This window comes from Carlito syrichta, unplaced genomic scaffold (assembly GCF_000164805.1).
Source record: "Carlito syrichta isolate Samal-C Ts95f unplaced genomic scaffold, Tarsius_syrichta-2.0.1 Scaffold308870, whole genome shotgun sequence".
NCBI lineage: Eukaryota > Metazoa > Chordata > Mammalia > Primates > Tarsiidae > Carlito > Carlito syrichta.
In genome coordinates this window covers 233,608-255,465 of record NW_007252966.1, presented here as the reverse complement: position 1 = coordinate 255,465, position 21,858 = coordinate 233,608, and the positions used below count along the sequence as shown (strand labels likewise).

At 39.6% G+C, this 21,858-nt stretch overlaps 1 protein-coding gene and 1 pseudogene across 2 annotated transcripts in view; one reads left to right on the top strand and one right to left on the bottom strand.

Moving 5' to 3' along the window:
• The first annotated feature begins 498 nt into the window (after window positions 1–498).
• On the top strand, window positions 499–1,219 carry LOC103268672 (annotated as a pseudogene).
• Window positions 1,220–12,224: 11,005 nt separating this feature from the next.
• Window positions 12,225–21,858, bottom strand: part of BMS1 (BMS1, ribosome biogenesis factor) — a 55,413-nt gene continuing 45,779 nt past the window's right edge. The window contains exons 22-23 of one of the 2 annotated variants that reach the window (XM_008066246.2): window positions 14,462–14,623; window positions 12,225–13,958 (exon numbers count right to left, since the gene is read on the bottom strand). In XM_008066246.2, coding sequence (XP_008064437.1) covers window positions 13,728–13,958; window positions 14,462–14,623 — 393 coding nt within the window. In that variant the 3' untranslated portion in view covers window positions 12,225–13,727. The remainder of the gene's footprint in view (window positions 13,959–14,461; window positions 14,624–21,858) is intronic. The other variant, XM_008066247.2, reaches the window with a different exon arrangement.

Sequence of the window (21,858 nt, the reverse complement as noted above, 5' to 3'; positions counted from 1 at the left end):
AAAAAGTTGAATTGCTTGATAAGTGCTATAGATTGGGGTCTGCAGCTGCAGTTGCCACCATTTCAAGATAAATCAATACAGCATTTGGACCATAGTAAAAAAAAGAGAAGGAAGTTCATGAAGTTGTCACTGCAGCTACATCTGCAGGCAAGACATGCTTGCACTTTATCTGAAATGCCTTTGTATTTTATATTTAAAATGCAGTTCTTAAATGAATGCAGGATTGCTGTAAGGAAGGCATACCTATAGTCTCTAACATAATTAAAGAATAAAGAAAGTCACTATATGGCAACTTAGCACAAAAGGAAGGATCTAAAACTGGAGAATTTATGCCAGTTAAGGGTGGTTTGATAATTTTACAAAGACATTGGCTTTGAGACTGTCAAGATACCTGAGTATGAGTACACGGGATGGGCAGGTGTACGCGCGGGCGGGCGGGCGCGCGGGCGGGCGCCTCATTCTCGCCCGCATCCAGACCAGGAAGGTGGTGCCGTGGCAGCGCCCCACCTGCGGCCGTTCACCCACTTCATCTTTGACATGGATGGCCTTCTCCTGGATACTGAAAGACTATATTCTGTAGTATTTCAAGAAATATGTGACTGCTATGAAAAGAAAATATACCTGGGATGTAAAGTCCGTGGTTATGGGAAAGAGGGCATAAGAGGGAGCCCAAGTTATAATAGACATCTTGGAGCTCCCAATGTCCAAAGAGGAGCTGGTGGAAGAAAGCCAGAAGAAGTTAAAGGACTTGGTCTCCACGGTTCCTCTCATGCCAGGGGCTGAGAAACCCGTCTGCCACCTGCGGAAACACAACATACCCATCGCCGTTGCCACCAGCTCAGGGTCCATGTCGTTCGGAATAAAGACAAGTAGACACAAAGAATTCTTCAGTTTGTTCCATCACATCGTTTTGGGAGACGATCCCGAAGTGAAGAAAGGCAAGCCGGACCCTGACATATACCTAACTTGTGCCAAGAGGTTCTCTCCCCCACCTCCTGCGGAGAAGTGCCTTGTCTTTGAAGATGCCCCAAACGGGGTGGAGGCGGCCCTGACAGCTGGGATGCAGGTGGTTATGGTTCCAGATGAAAACTTGAGCCAGGACCTGACGAGAAAGGCCACCCTGGTGCTGAACTCCCTGCAGGACTTCCAGCTCAAGCTGTTTGGTTTGCCCCCCATGAGTGAGAGGGAGGGCGGTGTGGGGCTCCCAGCCCTCTCGTGATCCATATTGCTGGGGAAAGGGATAGAATCGACAGCTCCCAAATCGCAACCCGTATAATGACTGTAGGCTTCTGAAATTTGCCTTCTCATCCTGTGTTGTCTTGGCTTACTTTCTAAAATGTTGATAAAACGTGACTTGGCAGTTGAGAGAAAACAGAGACAGCCCAGAACAAAGATCAAACTTGAATCACCATCTGAAAAATCAAGCTGATGTAATATATAAGGTGAAGAGACATACACACACACACACACACACACACACACACACACACATATACCAGTATGTCAATATACACGTAGGCATTAAATGTATATGTATGTACATATATGCTTGCAAATATATATAAAATATATTCTTTTCCAAGACAAAATGAAATTATATTTGTGTTCATTTCTGTTTTATTTTAGTTTTTCTGAATCCTGTCTGGGAATGTAAACTATTGTATACTATATATATATGCTTTGTATTTATATTTATTATTATTAATATTATAAATATTTAGATACCTATTATTCACTCTCCTCAGTGTTGATGTTAACAAGCAATAGGAACTGATAAAGTAAGATAATTTGTAATCTGGTTTGTAATCTGAGTGGGAATGCCATGCTTTGATGAGGACTACAAATTCTTCTTATTAGCCAGCATCAAAGTTTTATTGTGACCTCAAAATATCTCTGGATCTTTACTCAATGACCAACTCTGAGGCATATCATCAACTGTGTATTTTTAGTGTGAAAGTGACTGTAGCACATTCCTTGTATCTACATCCTTACCACACTGGAGAATCTTTTAAACCTAGGAAAAATCATTTTCCTTTTTAAAGATCACTGATTTCCTGCTTTTCTTTGAAATAGAATTTGATTTCAGAATGTATGCTTGGTGAGATTGAGAGCCATGACATTCTTTTGGAATAATTTATTAGACATTATGCTTTTGTGGTTAATCCCTTTTATAGACATACTCAACCTTTGGAATTTGTCTATGATTTTTCAGAGAAAAATTGTGGAGTCCACGGAAATGGGGAATTTACAAGCACTACTCACTTCTGGCATAGCATGCCCTTCCAGGTAGCCTCTGCCTTGTGTTGACCTTGAATTACAAGGTCAGCTCTGAAAGCTGCAGACAAACTACAGGAATGCATGTGTGTTTGGCAGAATGATTGTCTATGAATGACAGTTCCCAACTGTTGGTCAATTTTACATTAGTTTAACAAATTTGTTTCAGCATTCCCAATGGCCTGTATGCATGTTTGCACTTTGAATTTTCCTTCAAAACAGTTGTAACATCTTACTGTTTCCCTCACAAATTGATTTAGTTTAATAAAATATTTTGACAACTGTTATATTTGTTTGAAAGCCACAATTTTACCTTTTTAAAAAAATTCTCTAACAAATATAAAACATGTAACTAATTGACTTTTAAAAAAACTCAAACTACTCAAAACTGTAAAAGAATATTTATATATTTTAAGTGAACATAGTGCCTTTGCATACAGTGAATAAAGGCTCTCAATGAAAAGTTAAAAAAAAAAAAAAAAAAAGCCCAGCTAGCAGGAGAAGCAGCTTCTGCCAACCAAGAAGCAGAAAATGGTTCCTATATGCCATTAAGTAGGCTAACCCTACTGTTGTGAAAATGCAGTCGGGCTTATGATCAAGACTGCCCTTATCTATAAACCTGCTAATGCCTTGAAGCTTCCAGGCTTTTGGTTGTTCAAGAAGGCCTGGACAAGAACCTTTTTTATGGATCGGTTTCATCCATGCTTTGTCCCTGAACTCTTGCCAGGAAGGGATTGCCTTTTAAAGTTATTTTTATATTGGACAATGGCCCTGGACACCCAGAACCCCAAGAGTTTAACACTGATGGCATCCAAAGTAGTCTACTTGCCCCCAAACACAACGTCTCTAATTCAGCCTCTAGATCTGGGGTTCATAAGAAACTTTAAGGCTCATTACACACAGTACTCTATGGAAGGGATAGTCAATGCTATAGAAGAGAACTCCACTAGAGAATACATCATGAAAGGCTAAAAGGATGACACCAGTGAAGATTATATCGTTGTTATAGAAAAAGCTGTGCAGCACACCTGTAGTTCCAGCTACTTAGAAGGCTGAGGTGGAAGGGTCACCTGAGCCCAGTAGATCGACACTGGAGCGGCTGTGAGTGTGCCACTGCACTCCAGCCTGGGCAACAGAGTGAGACTCCACCTCAAAAAAAAAAAAAAAAAGCTGTGCAAAGCCATCACGCCCAAAACAATAAATTCCCACTGCAGGCAACTGTGTCTAGATGTTATGCACGACTTCACAGGATTTACAAGAGAGCTAATCAAGGAAATCACAAAAGAGATTGTAGATATGGCAAAAAAAAAGGTGAAGTGTGAAGCATTTCAAGATATGGGTCGTGGAGAATTCCAGAGCTAACAGACAAACCAGAGGAATTAACAAAAGACGACTTGATGGAGATGATTGCTTCTGAACAGTGCTAGATGATGAAGAAAAAGAAAAAGTAGTGCCAGAAAATAAGTTGACATTAGGCAATGTGGCAGAAGGGTTCAAGACTGTTTTTGACTTCTTTTACTAATAGGGACCTGTCTATATCATGATCACTGAAACTAAAGCACGTGGGGGAAGAAGGATTAATACCACAAAGAAACATTTTTAGAAGAGTGAAAAAGCAAAAAAGTCAGACAGAAATTATAATATATTTCCAGAAAGTTACATCCAGTGGCCTTCTGAGGATGGTGAAGTGGAGGCATGGAAAGAACCAGGGACCTTAATGACACTCTTGAGCCTCTGAATCAACCAATCCAGGAATCCCCCTGGATGTTATAATATGTGAGATGATGAATGTCCTTCATATTTAAGCCAGGTTGGTCAGCATTTCCTGTGATTTATAGCCTTTAGGCAGTTCTCCATCTGACTTCCCCTGGTGGACAGAATCAACTCGCAGTTCATATTTTCAGTAAGTTCCTATGGTCTAACTTTTATAATGATGACAGTGTCTCCCTGCATGCAGTTCTTCTCAATAACAAATACAATTGACCCTTGAACAACACTGACCAGTTCAACATTGGTTTGAACTGTATAGGTCTACTTACAAGCAAAGTTTTTCTTTTTTTTTTTTGTTGGAGTCTCACTCTGTCACCCAGACTGGAGTGCAATGGCCGCTCCCAGCCACCGCTGCCTCGACCTGCTGGGCTCCAGCTATCCTTCGGCCTCAGCCTTCCAAGTAGCTGGAACTACAGGCGCGCACTACCATGCTCAGCTAATTTTTTGATTTATTGTAGAGATGAGGTCTCATCAAGTTGCCCAGGTGGGTCTCGAACCCGCGGGCTCAGGCAATCCACTCAACTCGGCCTCCCAAGGCGTGGGATTACAGGTTGAGCCACCGAGCCTGGCTCACAAGCAAAGTTTTTCCATGTTTCCTCCTAGAGCTCTAGCATCCTCCTACAATGTTTCCTCCTAGAGCTGTAGCATCCACCACTTCTCCCTTTCTACAACCTCTTCCAGGACTTACCCCTGATCTCCCTCCAAACTATCTCCACCCAGCAGTAGGAAAATGTTTAAAAATGAAAATGTTTTAAAAATGGAAATGGGATTCCACAAAGGGAAAGGAAATGCTGTCCCAGCTAGTTATTCTTCAAAGGCTTCTTGACACTGCCTCATCCCATCTCTCCATTTCCTTCTCCCTCTTCTGTAGTTCCCTGCAACTCTCCGCCCTGTCCTGGCTCCAAGCCACACTGGCATGCAGGTATCATGCTGTCTTGTGTTGTGGGGCCTTTGCACGTAACACTCTTGCACCTGACACACTCGTCTCCTTCCCCAATTCCCAGCCTTTGCCAAGTGAACCTCCTTCTTCAGATCATGGCTCAAGGATCATTTGCTTTCTTAAGGAAGCCTTCCCTAACCTCCTACATGATGTCTAGAGCCACGGTGTCCTCTACAGAGCCATTAGCCACATGGGCCCATCAAGCAGTTGAAATGTACAACTGCTGCTGAGGAACTGAAAACTTAACCTTATTTAAATTTAAAACTGGCTACTAGGTTGTTATATTTGAAACAACCAGGAGGTATAAATCTATCTTTCCACGTAAATTTTATGAAATTTAAATATAGATCAAACATTTTCTACAAAATTTAGCATCTAAAATTGAGAGGTGCTGTAAAAGTACCACACATCAAATTTCATTGATTTGGCACAAAACAGGAATATGGAATAGCTCACTAATCATTTTTATACTGATTCCATGTTGCAATAGTAATATTTTATTTTATTTATTTATTTATTTTGAGTTGGAGTCTCACTCTGTCGCCCAGACTGGAGTGCAGTGGCCACTCCCGGCCACCGCAGCCTCGCCCTGCTGGGCTCCGGCGATCCTTCCGCCTCAGCCTTCCAAGTAGCTGGAACTACAGGTGTGCGCTACCACACCCGGCTAATTTTTTGATTTATTGTAGAGATGAGGTCTCGCTGCCCAGGCAGGTCTCGAACCCGCGGGCTCAGGCAATCCACTCACCTCAGCCTCCCAAAGGCGCGGGATTACAGGCTGAGCCACCGAGCCCGGTTGCAATAGTAATATTTAAAATATACTGGTTTTAAAAAATAAAGATGTTATTAAAATTAATGTCGACTGTTTCTTTTCCCTACTTTTTAATGTGGTGACATGGCATTTCTGTAGGACAGAAGACACAGGGTGTGGAGAAGGGGGGAGGTTCATCCCTGCTGTCACTCCAGGCCCTGGCTTCCATCGCCTCCCCTGCCTCCCTGGTGTCCTCTTCAGTCGGGATTCCAGAAAGGGAAAAGAAATGTAAGACGATGGTGAAATAGCTCCATCACATTCTTTATTAACTTTGCCAGAACTGTTTTAAAAAACCCAAGCTCATCCCTCACCTGGCATCCCAGCCAAACACCTGGGGGTATTTTAAAACACAGGTTCACATGTTAAAACACATTATCACGTGCAAATACCCCACCAGCTGAGACCAGCAAACCTTGTCCTGCAGCTGGCGAGGGGTCTCGGGCAGGCCAAGGCAATTCAGAAGGGCACAGGGAGGAGTGAGCAGCCTTTTGTGCGCTTGCTGCCAGGCCATGCAGCTTTGGTCAGTAAGAAGTTCAAGCACACCCAGTGACAAAGCAGGAGTTTAATTCATCCATGCTTGTTTCCTGCGCCCCTACTGAGTGCCCAAAGTGATAGTGCTAGGTCCCAGGCACACCATGGGGAACAGCACAGAGGCCGCCTCAGAGGGGAGCAGGTGGTTCAGGGCAGCACTACCCAGACCTGGGTCTCAAGACCTTTACACCCCTAAAAATGACTGAGGACCTCAGGCAAGTTTCTCTTCATGTGAGTCGTACCTATCGATTTTTACTATATAAGAAATTAAAGCTGGGGAGGGAAATGAGGAAAGATTGGTTACAGGGTGCAAAGTTTTGGTTAGGAGGAACATGTTCTGAAGATCTAATGCACAGCATGGTGACCATAGTTAGCAATACTGCCTGTATACTTGAAAACTGCTAAGAGAGTAGATCCTAAATGTTCTTACCACAAAGAGTTCTAAGTATGTGTGTAGTGGTATGGTGTTTGTTTTTGTTTTGAGTTGGAGTATCACTCGGTCACCTAGGCTGGAGTACAGTGACATGCTCACAGCCACGCCAGCATCGACCTGCTGGGTGGGCTCCTGTGATCCTTCCACCTCAGCCTTCCAAGTAGCCGGAACCACAGGCACACGTTATCATGCCCAGCTAATTTTTTATTTATTGTAGAGACGAGGTCTCACCAAGTTGCCCGGGCTGGTCTCGAACCCGTGGGCTCAAGTAATCCACTCGCCTCAGCCTCCCAATGTGCTGGGATTACAGACTGAGCCACCAAGCTCAGTCAATGTTATGTTAACTAGCTTGATTTTATCTTTTTACAATGTATCTGTATATCAAAGCAATATCTGTATAATGTAAATATATACAAGTTTTGTCAATTATACTATAATAAAGCTGGGAGAAAGAGAATAAAGGGAACCATGATTAACAACAAAAATAAAGCTGAGAAACATTTAAAGTGTTTATTAACATGTTTTTAAAATAACAGAAACAAGTCCATGGTAACATAAACAGTATATTCTTGTGAAAAATATTTTCCACAGCAAGAATAATTTGTGGGGTAAGTGGCACTGTTTTAGTTTTGTGAGTTTCTGTCACATCTGACTTAATACAAGCTGTATCCTCGTACCTGTAGTCATATTGCTGCACTTCTGCATGTCACGTGGCCTCTGGGAACTTGGCCATACACTCAAGAATGAGAGAAAGAGGCAAATAACGTCTTCATATTGTCATGATACATACTTGACCTCACAGAGTCCCTGAAAAGGTCTTGAGAATGCCAGGAGTCCCTAGACTGCACATTGAGAACTCCTGGTTTACTGAGAGAAAAGTTTGGATTACAGGGAGTCATGAGAGTTCGAGGAAGGCTTGGAGGTGGAGGCTGCCTTAAGTGGTCTAGGGGCAACAGTCAAAAGAAAGAGTAGTGGCATGTGGTGGAGGATGAGGTTAGCTTGGAAGCTAAAGCATTCCAGGCAGAGAGAACATGTGCTAAGGCCCTGAGACAAGTGCACTCGAGGGATTAAGGGCCAATGTGGCCAGAGCTCAAGGCAGTTAGAAGAGAGGTACAAGATGAAGGCAGAAGGCCACAGTGGGCAGTGAAGCCAAGCAAAGGGCTTTGGCCTGTAAGCAAAGTCATTGAAGGAGTCTAGGGAAGTGAAATCAAATCTTCATGTTTGAAAGGGCTACCCTGAAGAAGTGCAGCCAATGGGCAGAGAAAGACATCAGCCAAATAATAACGTAACGCTTAAAAATTTGATAATAGCCGGGCTCGGTGGCTCAGCCTGTAATCCCGTGCCTTTGGGAGGCTGAGGTGAGTGGACTGCTTGAGCCTGCGGGTTCAAGACCCGCCTGGTAGGCGAGACCTCATCTCTACAATAAATCAAAAAATCAGCCGGGCGTGGTAGCGCATGCCTGTAATTCTGGCTACTTGGAAGGCTAAGGCGGAAGGATCGCCGGAGCCCAGCAGGTCAAGGCTGCGGTGGTCGGGAGCGGCCACTGCGCTCCAATCTGGGCAACAGAGTGAGACTCCAACTCAAAAAAAAAAAAAAAATTTAATAATAATTTCTTGGATATGACATAAAAAGCACAGGTAACAAAAGAAAAATTAAATCAGAGTTCATCAAAATAAAAAACCTTCATGCATCAAAGGATACTATCAAGAGTGAAAACAACCTACAAAATGGAGAGATCTGTTTGCAGATTATTTGTCTGATAAGGAATTATTACCCAGACTATTTAAAGAACTTCTGGCCAGGCACAGTGGCTCAATGCCTGTAATCTTAGCACTTTGGGAGGCCAAGGCAAGAAGATTGCTTGAGCCCACGAGTTCAAGCCCAGCCTGGACAACATAACAAAACCTCATCTCTACAAAAATAAAAAAATTAGCCGAGTGTAGTGGCATGCACCTGTATTTCCAGCTACTCAGGAGGCCGAGGTGGAAGAACTGCCTAAGCCCAGAAGATCAGAGCTCTGGTGAGCCACGATCAAGCCACTGCACTCCAATCTGGGCAACAGAGTGAGACTCTGACTCAAAAAATAAAGATAAAATAAAGAACTTCTACAACTTAATAACAACAAAAGTGATTTTAAAAATAGGCAAAAGACTTAGACATTTATCCAAAGAAGATATACAGATGGTCAATAAGCACATGAAAAGATGCTCATCATCACTAGCCATTACGGTGATGCAAATCACTATGAGATACAATTTTACACCTACTAGGATGCCTATTATTTAAAAAAAAGAAGAAGAAGACGGGTTGTCCAGGCTGTGGAGGAATTGGAACCTTTGTATACATTGCTAGTAGAAATGTAAAACGGTGCACATGCTGTTGAAGCAGTATTATAGTTACTCAAAAAATAAGCATAGGATTACATTTGATTTAGTAATTTCATCCCTAGATATATTCACAAAAGCACTGAAAGCAAACTCAAACAGACATTTACACACCAATGTTCATAGCATCATTATTCAAAATTGCCCAAACATCCATCAATAGATGAATGGATAAGCAAAATGTGTATATACATATAGTAGAAAATTATTCAGTCTTAAAAAGGAAGTTCTGACACATGCTAAAACATGAATGAACCTCAAAGACATTAAGCTAAGTGAATAAATGAGACCAGAAAAGGCAAATGTTATATGATTCCACTTAAATAAAACATCTAGCGTAGTCAAATTCAGAGACAGAAAATAGAATGGTGGTTGACAGGGGCTGCAGCGAATGAGGAAGTTATTGTTTAATGGGTATAGAATTTCAGTTTGGGATGATCAAAAAGTTCTAGAGATGGTTTTCAACAGTGTGAATGTAATTAATGCCACTGAATTTTACAATTACAATGGTTAAAATGGAAAGCTTTATGCTTTGCATATTTTATTACAATAAAAAAATGAAAACAAACAAAAAAGCAGGATCTCAAGAAAAAGTTACCGCCTACCTGGTCCAAACATACAAAACATATCCACCCTTCTCTACCCACCAGTGGCAACCTTATTTTAGAATGTCCTACCTTTGCTTAAAGCAAGATTTAAAATATTCCTTCAAATACCCACCTAACCAAAGTTTACCTAATTTTCAATAAGATACTATACCAAAATATGAAATGCTAATACTCTCATAATATAACACCTTGGTATTTAAGTGTCCAACATCTCAGCCTTTTATCTTATTAGTTTAAGGATTACAAAAATGCACAAACTTTAAAACAGTGAAATACACTAGGTAAAACTAAAGAAAGGCAAATCAAATCCAATGTACTTAAGGTAGTCTGAATAGTGGTAAAAGTATCTAAGTCTGACAAAATACTAGACAAGAATCAGTGCTAAGGTTAACTAAGCAAATGCTTTCTTTACATCACCAGGATAAATGCTGAAGGCTCCACAGAGGTGAGTACAGATTACATGGCTTTCTACTTTGGTCAAACATTTATTTCTCAAATGGTGGGCATGTCACCAAATGGTAATACAGCAAATTTTAAATAAGCAAGTTCACTTAAAAAAAAAATAGTATGTCCACAAATAGGAAACCAAATAACCTGAACACATCCTTGTTACATAAGAATATTTAATTGTATAGAATGATATGTACACTATAGGCCAATATTAGCTTTTTAAAAACATTCAGAACCTGACTGCACTCAATGGCTCACACCTCAGTTTCCTGGCACTTTTGAGAGGCTGAGACAGGACGATTTATTGAACCCAGGATTTCAAGACCAGCCCAGGCAAAACAGTGAGACCTGGTCTCTACATAATAATCAAAATGTTAACCAGGTGTGGTGGTACACACCTGTGGTCCCAGCCACTCAGGAGGCCGGGGCAGAAGGATCACCTGAGCCTAAGAGGTCGAGGCTGCGGTGAGGCATGATTATACCACTGTACTCCAGCCCGAGTGACAGAGTGAGACCTCGACTCAAAATACTCAGAACCTATGGTAGCCTATGAAAAAGGTCTAAAGAAATAAAAATGAGTAGCTATCTCGATTCCCAATTTTTGTCAAATGTATTGCTTTACAACAAAAAGAATAACTTTTACAATTTGTAAAGTTTAATGCAATTTAGAAAGGCTTCTATAATAGTTGTTAAAATATTTTAGAGGGGCCAGGCTCGGTGGCTCAGCCTGTAATCCCAGCACTTTGGGAGGCTGAGGTGTGTGGATTGCCTGAGCCTGTGGGTTGGAGATCAACCAGGGCAACATGGCAAGACCTCGTCTCTACAATAAACTAAAAATTAGCTGGGTGTGGTAGCACGTGCCTATAGTTCCAGTTACTTGGAAGGCTGAGGTGGAAGGATTGCTGGAGCTCAGCAGGTTGCTGCTGGGTGGCTGTGAGTGTGCTGCTGCACTCCAGCCTGGACAACAGAGACTCCAACTTAAAAAATATATATATATATTTTAGAGGGCGAATGCTTACTCTGTGTAATATGCTTCATTTATCTGGAATCACCACCCTTCTTTTTTCCAGGCAAATATTTCTTAAGCACTTATCTTATGCTCAATGCTTCTACTCCAAGCACAAAGGAAAGAAAAAAATCCAGTTCCCGCTCTCATGGAACATTCTGGTGGTATTTACTTTTGTAAAACACTTTGTGACCATATCAAATGAATAAACCATTAGTACTGAAAAGCAACAAACTTTCCTATAGTCTAGTCCTGATTTTGATATACTACCTTCCTCTAAAAAGGATGCAACTTCACAGTTACAAAAACTATACATGCATATACAGTCATGTGCTGCATAACATTTCAGTCAATGATGAACTGTTTAAGATGGTGGTTTCTTAAGATTATGATACTGTATTTTTACTGTACATTTTCTATTTAGACACTTGCTAAAACTGCATTCAGAAACATGCTGTACAGGTTTGTAGACTAGGAGCAATAGACCATACCATATAGCCTAGGTGTATAACAGGCTATACTACGTAGGTTTGTATAAATACACTTTGTGATGTTTACACAATGTCAAATTGCCTAAAGACACATTTCTCAGAACATAACCCCATCATTAAGCAATGCTCGACTGTATTTTACTAAACTGGTCAGCTAAGACCTTAACCAGTAAAAATTCTACATGGAAAATACTGTTTGTTCTCCAAATATGATAAACCGAGATTTTTAATGTTAGCAAATATGATTTATACATACATATAAATGTCTTTAGAAAAGACAATAATCTGCAATTGTGGTTAAATATTACTTTATTTCCTCCATTGTTAAAAGATTTCACTCCTTTGGCTAAAATATGAGACTCTACAATTATATGTACTTTATTATTTGTGATGCTTATTCTTTAAACAAATTTATATGGTGTGTAAGACACTTATAAAAAAAATGTGTGGATTCAAGTTATTATCTGGAAATATTTTCTTAGCCCAAAAGACCCTAAGTTACTTATTTAAAAACATGGTATGGCTTAAGAGTACCTTGTATATTTTTCAGTGAAGTACAATTTTGTATTTTAAAATGTATCAATTATGCTATATAGCATAACAGAAATTAGACTTAACAGTATTTTGTAATGTTTATGAGTTTATTACGCATCAGTCTCCAGACCTATCAACATACTGGATGCTGAAATTCCTAACTGCTTCTGAGGAATAGATGAAAAATTACACACAGAGCTTTTCGGAATGCTCTGGGCATGTTTCAACTGTTACTTCCCAGACAGACCCAGCCCTGGCAGAGTTCTTACATTCCCATCATTTTTTATGGAAACCTATAGCCAAGTACTTGCCCACAGACAGTTTACGTTTCTATAAAGCCTCCTATACTAGGCTACTGCTCCCAATCCTGCCAGGAAACCCACTGATTTGCCCCAGGTGAATTTTCTTTGACCCATATGATTTAAACGGCAATGTGGTAATCAAATCAGCAGCATGCATACTAAAATTGGAACAATACAGAGATTAGCATGGCCCCTTTACAAAGATGACATACAAAGTCATGAAGTGTTCCATATTTTTATACACACATACATGCACACACACAGGAATATAAATAAAGCTGGGGAAATCTGAATGAAATCAGTGGACTATATCAACGTCAACATTCTAATTCTGATATCTGCAATATGTTACCATTGGAAGAAATTGGACAAAGTGTGCCACTGTATGTGAATCTCTGATTACATCATGTGGGATTCAATCACATATGATTATATCAACATATACTGAATCTATATACATCACATAGTATGATTACATCAATAAAAATTCAATTAAAAAAGGCAATGTAGCTATGTAGGTACAATGCATGAGCATAATACAAGAAGACTACTTCATTAATGTATACTACTTCCTTGGTCTCTGTATAGACAGAACAATCTCCTGGTCTAAAGCTTTAAAAAAAATTTTACTGTTACCTATCTATTAAACTAATATGCAAAACATATGAAATAAGATATAAAATGTCCATTAGGGTCAGTGATCAAAGAAAATAACAACACACAAAAGATAAACACAACCACATACCCTCTCTAAATTTTACATTAAAGTTGAGGGTTCAAATGAATATTTCTTTCCCTTCTGACTCATCATGAAGGTGGTAAAATAAACAATTATCCATTATTAATTGTCAGGCATTCATCCCTAATAAAAACTACTAAGCCAAAATTAGCAGGGAAATATTTTAATGATATTTTTGTAGTACAAAATAATTAAACTGAGGCAGGTAGAGAAAAGTAAAGAATTCATATAACCATAATCTACAGTGCTTTAAATCTCAACATCACTAGAGGCTGAGAATGAGCATATGTCCTACCAGGGCAGTCATCATTTCTCCTCTCAAGGCACAGTCTGGGTGATGTATCCAAAAAGAGGTCTATCTTGGGCTCTTGCACCCTGACTTGTTATTTACAAGCACTGTGATATTTGAAACTGTTCAACTCTGCAGATTCAGGGACAGCCCCTCCATTCCAAAGACTCACTTCAGTTGTTCCTCAGTCCCCTTCAGACTGGACTTCTGATTTCTCCTTTCCTTCTGACCCTGAATTCGGAAAAGCTTTTTCCTGAGGTCCTTCTGTCGCTTCAGTTTCTCCTGCTCTTCTTTCTGCTTAATTTTGAAGTGCTCTTTATTGTGTAGGTGCCGCTGTTCCTTGGCCTTCTTCATCTTCTGACTGTGCACTGTACTCAGTGCATCTAGCAGTGCAAGGACCTGACAAGGATAAAACCCAGTGAGCATCAGAATGTTCTCACAGTCACAATATGCTTGCATTCTACGTTTCAGGAGCCTGAATATCTTAGCTGTCAGTATCAAAACTAAAATCAATCTATGATCTAAATGAGTATTAACTTAGAGGAAATTTGTCCTGAATTATACTCCATACTTAGCAAGGAGATATAAGTGTGAGCATATTTTACCTTCATCACAAACTTCTGTTAACCACTCTGTGGACACTATGTGCAACTAACCAGGAGTGGTTCCCCAGATGGGTGTCCCTTAGTCCCCATTAAGATGCACAGAGGAGAGCAGGGCTAAACAAAGGAAGGGAAATGGACTCTGACCCTTCCCCTAACTTCCAGTTCTAGACCTTGAATAACTCTGACCTTATCCTTTCCTGATGAAATCTGAGAATGCAGTAAAAATGCCAAGCGTGCTACTGAGAGCATTATTTTCATATCTAAATGCAACATGAAGTAATCCATCAGTGACAGTACCTTCCTTTCATGAGGCTCACGAATGACAGCTGGTCTCTGCCTGTCCTTTGGCACTTTGCCTGCCTTTGCTTGGGTCTTGGGCTTGTTCTTAAATGGCAGGGCCTTCTGCAAGGCTTTTGGAATATGCAGTGAATTAAAGTGTTTCTTTTGCCTCAAGATTGGCTGAAAAGAAAAACAGAAACAAAAATAAAATACTGTGACATATTTAAATTATGATCTATGTGCATTTAGGACTTTTGCATAAAATTTTCTCAGTGGATTGACTTTTCCACCAGACTGATAACACTAGAGTATGCTGACCCTCAGATATCAGGATTCAAACATCCATCAAATATGGACTGCCTCAATGGACATTCACAAAGCTGGGTAAAACAGAGTAACAGAGAGATTATAGTTACAATTCTTTCAAAAGATCAACTATGTCCATATCTATGGCATAAAACCTTGAGGTATCAACAGAGCAGATGAACAGATCCAAAGTTTCTTTTCATTAAAAATTTAGGCCTACTTGTACACCTAATCTTGAATTGTACCCCACATCTTTAAAATAAAATAAATAAATAAATAATAAAATTCAAGTCTTATATTTGGGACACTGAGATTATTTTTTCCCCAGCCTAACATGAATCATCTATCTTTTTCCATCTTGACTATTGACCTCTCTGGATTTAAGAATAGAGTTCTTTCTCCAGTCAGCAGCCAAAGTATCCCCAAACATGATGCTAATTAAGAAGTCTGGCTTTATTCTGTTTCGGATGGCAGCCAGACTGAAAAAACTGACATTCAAATAACAGATTAAAGCAAAACACTCTACACTGAATTTTCAAGGTAATCTAAGTTCTATGTATAAATTAAGTAAGACAACCAAAATTCTTAACTGCCTCAGAAATATTGTTAATAAGTTGAAAGTTTTGCCCTAGGCCTTTACCAAGGTCAACATCAACTATAGAGAGAATATTTCTATGTCTTTAAATTCATTATTAAATACATCATCCACAATAATATTCAGCATTCTCTGCTTAGGAACCCAAATAGCTTAAGAATTAAAGAATTCAAAGATATCTCCTTCTCACAAAAGAGTAAGCATCACAGGTTGGCTAAGGGGCACCACATCCTGAAGTATATTTTAAGAAAAATCCATGTAGGATGACCCAAACTTTTTTTTACTTTTTTACAGAAAAAGTAATTCCGAGGAGACTTCTGTTTCTAGCAGAATGGTAGACTGACACCTTGACCTATCCTCTTATTATAAAACGACTGAATATTATAGATTAAAATAAATAAATCTTTTCAAATGCATCTTTAAACTGTGAAGAAAATAATGAAAGTTCTCAAAGACCAAAATCTAAATAACTGAGAATCCAAAAAGAAACCTGAAAACCTAAAATTTAAAACCGATGAAGCCAACTACTGGCAAGAGTATGGAAAAAGTGACAACTGTAAGAATCTGGTAGAGTCAAAGCTGGTGTGACTCTAGAACACGACAGGCCTCCACACTAAAGTCGAGTACATGTGTACTGGGAGCCCTCAACCCATCCCTGGGGGTTCTCCAACAGAAGTATGTGCACCAGCACACCAAAAAACTTGCACATCCAGGACTTAGTGTTCAGGGAAGCATTACAAAGGCAAAAAATTGGAAATAATTTAATGTAACTTGATAATAACAGTAAATTAGTATCTGCCATATGCAAGAACATGGATAAATCCTGTAATACTGAATCAAAAAAAGCAGGCAAAATAGTATGTGCTATATTCTATAAAAATAGGCAGAACTAATCTATATGCCAGGAGTTGGAATAGTAGCTATTTTCAAGGTGGGGGCAGGCAGTGATTGGGAGAGGCTGGTATTCTGTTGTTTAGTCAAGGGCATGGCAACTTGGGTGTGCTACAATTCTTCAAGTTACTTATGATTTGGGTACTTTTCTGTATATATGTTAACATTTCAATTAAAAGTTTATTAAAACATTAAAACTTTCATAAAAACTCACATTGCTTCAATAAAAATTAGCACATTAATGTCTTAAAAAAAATGTGGTACAGAAACAAAGAACAGAGCACCATATGTTGTCACTCATAAGCGGACCTTGAACTATTATACTACTGTAAGAAAGCATTAGGCAGTAATGGGAAACTGTCAGGGGAGGGGGGGTTGGATTGGCAGTTGAGGGAAACTGCTAGGGGAGGGAGGGGCATACCTCAACAAGGGTACCTGCATAATCAATGTTTGTATACCTAACCCTGAATTGTACCCCACATCTTTATAATAAAAAATAATAATAAAAAGAAAAAAATACATGTGGTAGAAAAAAACAGTTCAAAAGAGTATACACTCAAAGTTTAAGAGGGAGTGATGTCAGTACAATGGCCAACCAGAAGGCCCTTGTGTTTGTGTCCTCCCCACCATAGACAGACTAAAGCAACAACAACAAAACTACATTTTGAAGAAAACAATTAGATAAGAGCACCAGAATACATCAAAAGAGGAGAAATCCAAGAGGGTACAGAAAACTAGGATGGCCATATAAAAAAGAGGAGGAAATATCTTACCTCCACCATCCCCAGTCAGGATCAGCTTAAAACCAAGAGGGATTTCTCCCTGCAGGAAAAAGGTAAGCAAAAAGAACCCAGCAGCTACCACAGATGCTAAACCCAGCCAAGAGAGCTGCGTGGAGTCCACACAGCTACACTCTCCAGGGAGAAGGAGCTGACAATATGCCCTGTCCTCATGGTGCAGTTGTTACTGGGTTATGCCATCCTGGAACTGGAGTGTGTCTTGCCACAGGGGTGAGAAGTCACTCATTCAACGCATTGTGGAAAGTAGAAGGGGTTAACAGGTACATGCAAAGAGACCACATGGCAAGAGAAGGAAGAGTCTAGGAGTCCAAACTCAGTTTTATAACACTCCACTCTCTGATAATTAACCCAGTCATACAAGACAATATTAATCCATTCATGAGGAATCTGCCCCTATGACTCAAACACCATCTGCTAAGCCTCACCTCCCAACACCCTCCATATTGGGAATATGACTTCAATATAAGTTGTGGTGGGGACCACACCTAATCCAAATCACACATTCTACCCTGTGAGGTCAAGCTGCTGTGCCTTGCCCTGCCTAGTCACTATTGCATCCTGCCCCTTGGGGCCTGAGCTAACTTGGCACCTTGCCTCCCAGAGAATCAGTGCCTTGGCTACTCACAACAGACACACCACCTCTAGTGTTGGTGCAAAAATGACACCTCCTGGAGAGTCAGTGCTTTTGGCTACCAGGAAAAGTTACACCCCTGGTGGTGCAAGAGCTGAAATAGTGGCCCGCTTCACAAAGAATCAGTGTCTTGGCTGCATCTCCCAGACCTGAGCCAGTGTGGTACCCTGTATACCAGGGAAACAAACTATTGGCTGAGGTAGGGCACTTTGCCCCCATGCCAAACTATTCTAGCATCATGCTTCCCTGGCAGATCTTCCCAGAATCTGAGCTGCAGAGGTACCCTACCTTCCTAGAGAGAAAAGTAGTCGTGCTGCTCGCTACCCCTGCATCCCAAGACACAGCTGTGCTCTGCCAATTCTGGGTCCTTGTTGACACTGCACCTAGACTTACAGAGTCTGGAATATTACTGTGTCCCACCATCCCAGGATCCAGAGACAACATTATGTGGTGCCTCATCCTCTGGAGTGTGAGTTGACACTATGCCCTTTTGGCTCTGATTCCTGAATTGCAGGTGTGCTCTAAGTCTTCAGGGCCTGAAACTCCAGAGCTCTGCCCCCTAGGGTCAGAGTCACAGCTATAATTCAGCTCCCTAGACCCAAGCAGCTGGAGTACATTCAGAATCACAGACCCCAGTTTGTGGGCAATGTGCACCCACCCATGCCTTGGACAATGAACCCGTGCCCCAAGTCCCAGGTGCCACAGCAGGTTCACAAGTTCCTGAGCCCAGTACCCTGACTCTGCAGCTACTCTGAGCACTTGCATGCTGGAACCCAGAACTAATGTAGCCGCTTGAGGGCCATATCAGATCCAATGCTAAGAAAGACTGCCTCAACTGAGATTTCTTAATGTGGGGAAAGCAAGAAAAGGAAGACGCCAAAAGCCCTTGCCACTGAAAACGCTAACAGCACTCCCCCACCACTGCCAGAAACTCCTGTACATTAGTCCTCTGAGGCACCCATAGTCATCACTGATGTTGACTGCAGCTCAAGAAGCTGCATGGAGGCTATACCACTGCATTCACTTGGAACTCAAGCCATGGCACCGTTCCTAACCTGTACCCTAAGACCCACCTGTGGGTGAAAGGCAAAAAGTTTCCCCTATGAAAGTCACTCTGTAATGTTAGAAAGAGATGACTATTCCACTGGATGCATAGACATCAATACAGGTATACAACACATATAAAAAAAAAATGTGACACAAGACACATGAAGCTAAAAACAAAGAATTCAATGAAATCAGGAAAACAATTCATGATCTGAATGAAAAATTCAACAAAGATAGAAATCATAAAAAAAACCCAGAAATCTTGAAGCTGAAGAATTCAATGAATGAAATAAAAAATATACTAGAGAGCTTCAATAGCAAACTAAATCAGGCACAAGAAAGAATCTCTAAACTTGAATATAGGTCTTTTACAATGACTGAATCAGGGAAGAAAAAAAATGAAAAAGGATGAAAAAAGCCTATACAACTTAAAGGACACCATTAAGCAGACAAATATGCACATTATGGGATTTCCAGAGGGAGAAGTGATAGAGAAAAGTACAGAAAGATAACTACTGAACACGTTCTGAGTCTTGAGACAGACATAGACATCCATATCCATGAAGCTCAAAGATGCCCAAACAGGTTCAACTCAAAGAGGGCCTCACTGATTATAATCAAAATGTTAAAAGTCAATGACAAAGGGAGAATTTTAAAAGTAATAAGAGAAAGTATCAAGTTATGTATAAAGAGAATCCCTAGTAGACTATCAGAGCATGTATCAGCAGAAACCTTACAGGCCAGGAGATCCATTCAAAGATCCAAAAAAGTAAAAACAAAAACAAAAAACTATCAGTCAAGAATACCATACCCAGCAAAGCTGTCCTTCAGAAATGAAAGATAAATTAAAGTCTTTCCCAGAAAAGCAAAAGCGGAGAAATTTATCACCACCAGACCTGCCTTACAAAAAAATGTTTAAGAGAATTTTTCAAGTGGAAATGAAGTAACAATACTTTTTATCATTAAAAACACGTGAAAGTATAAAAAACATTGGTAGAGGTAAATTCATAAGTCAAATGCAGAATACTCCGTTACTGTAATGGTGGTGTGTAAATCTTTCAAATTTCTTGTATGAAGGTTAAAAGATAAAATGTTCAAAAATAACTATAGCTACAGTAAGCTGTTAAGGAATACACAAGATAAAAAGTTACAAATTGTTACAACAAAAACATAAATTGTGGGGGAAGGGTAAAAGTCTATAGAATATTTGTATATAACCAAAGTTATATTGTTATCAGCTTAAAATAGTCTATTATAACTTTAAGTTATTTTATGTAGGCATCCCACAGTAACTTCAAAGCAAAAAACTATAGCAAACTTGAAAGAGAAATGAATCAAAGCTTAGCACTACAAAAAATAACCAAATTGCAAAGGCAAATAAAAAAGGAAGAAAAGAACAAAGGACCTAAAAAACAATCAGAAAACAGTTAACAAAATGGCAGGAATTAATCCTTACCTATCAATAGTAATTTTTAATATAAATAGGCTAATCCCTCCAATCAAAAGACATAAAATAGCTGAATGAACAAAAAAAGTTAAGATCCAACTAATGCTGCCAACAAGAGTCCCATTTTAGCTTTAAAAACACATGGGCTAAAAGTGAAAAAATTGAAAAGACAGTCCACTCAAATAGTACTCACAAGAAACCAGGGATATCTCTACTTATATAAGACAAAATAAAACTTCACCTTAAAAACTGTTACAAAAGACAAAGAAGGTCATTATTTAATAATAAAGAACTCAATTCATCAAGCAACTATAACTGTAAATATATTTGTACCCAACATCAAAGCACCTAAGTATATAAAGCAAATATCAGTGACCATGAAGGAAGAAATAGATAATACAATAATAGCAGATTTCAATATCCCACTTTCAATGATAAGTAGATCAACCAGACAGACTTGTACTTTAAAACAAATGGACCTAAGAGACATATATGCAAATTTCCATCCAACAGCAACAAAATATACATTCTTCTCTAGCACACATGGAACACTCCAAGATAGACCATATTTTAGGCCGGAAAACAAGTCTAAACAAATTCAGTAAAGACTGAAACCATATTTAGTATTGTTTCCAACCACAGTGGTATAAATAGAAAACAGTAAAAGGAGGAATCCTGGTGTGGAGGAACATAAGGCCAGATTAGGCCAGCAACAACTGGGTAAATTGGGTAAATTATATTGAGGAAGGAAACCTCAGAATGAGATAATGACAAGAATTGTAAAAGCTGAATAGTCACCTATAAAACATTTGCTGTTAGTTCCACAGTGAACAAGAAAGTAATGAACAACTCACTGCTGATTCCTTGACAGACAAAAAGCGGTCAACTATTGCTGCTAAAGAGACAAAACCCTACAATCAATCAGCTGCTTTACAAACCTCAGGCACTACATGTAGTCAATTTGTAAACTTCTCCATGTCCTGCAATTCCCCCAGCCCACACTGAATCCTGGTATAGTCCTATAAATGCTTCTATTTAGGCCCTGTCTCTTGGCAAACAGCAAACTCTCTCTTGTTGCTGTCATGTCCATTGTGACCTTCACAAAGTATCTTCCCTTTAATAAATCTTTCTTAATTCATAATGGTGAATACTTCCACCCCCATGACTCCGGCCTATGTAGCCTGTCACACACGGCACTTGAAAATTAACAAATATGTGTACATTAAATAACATGCTCCTGAACAATCAAAGGGTCAAAAAAGAAATCAAAAGGGAAACTAAATATATTAGGACAAATGACAATGGAAACACAACATATCAAAATCTATGCGATGCAGAAAAAGCAGTTCTAAGATGGACAACTATAGCAATAAACACCTACATTAAAAAAAAAAACAACCCAAGTAAAGAGCCTAATCTTATGCCTCAAGAAGCTAAAAAAAGAACAAACTAAGCCCAAAGTTAGCAGAAGGAAGGAAATAATAAAGATCAGAACAGAAATAAACCAAATAGAAATTAGAAAATCATAGGAAAAAAACAGGAAGTGGATCTTTAAAAAAAAAAAACAAAATCAACTAATCTCTAACTAAACTAAGAAAAAAAGAGAGAAGATTCAAATAAGTAAAACCAGAAATAAAAGTGGAAACAGCCGGGCTCGGTGGCTCAGCCTGTAATCCCGCGCCTTTGGGAGGCTGAGGT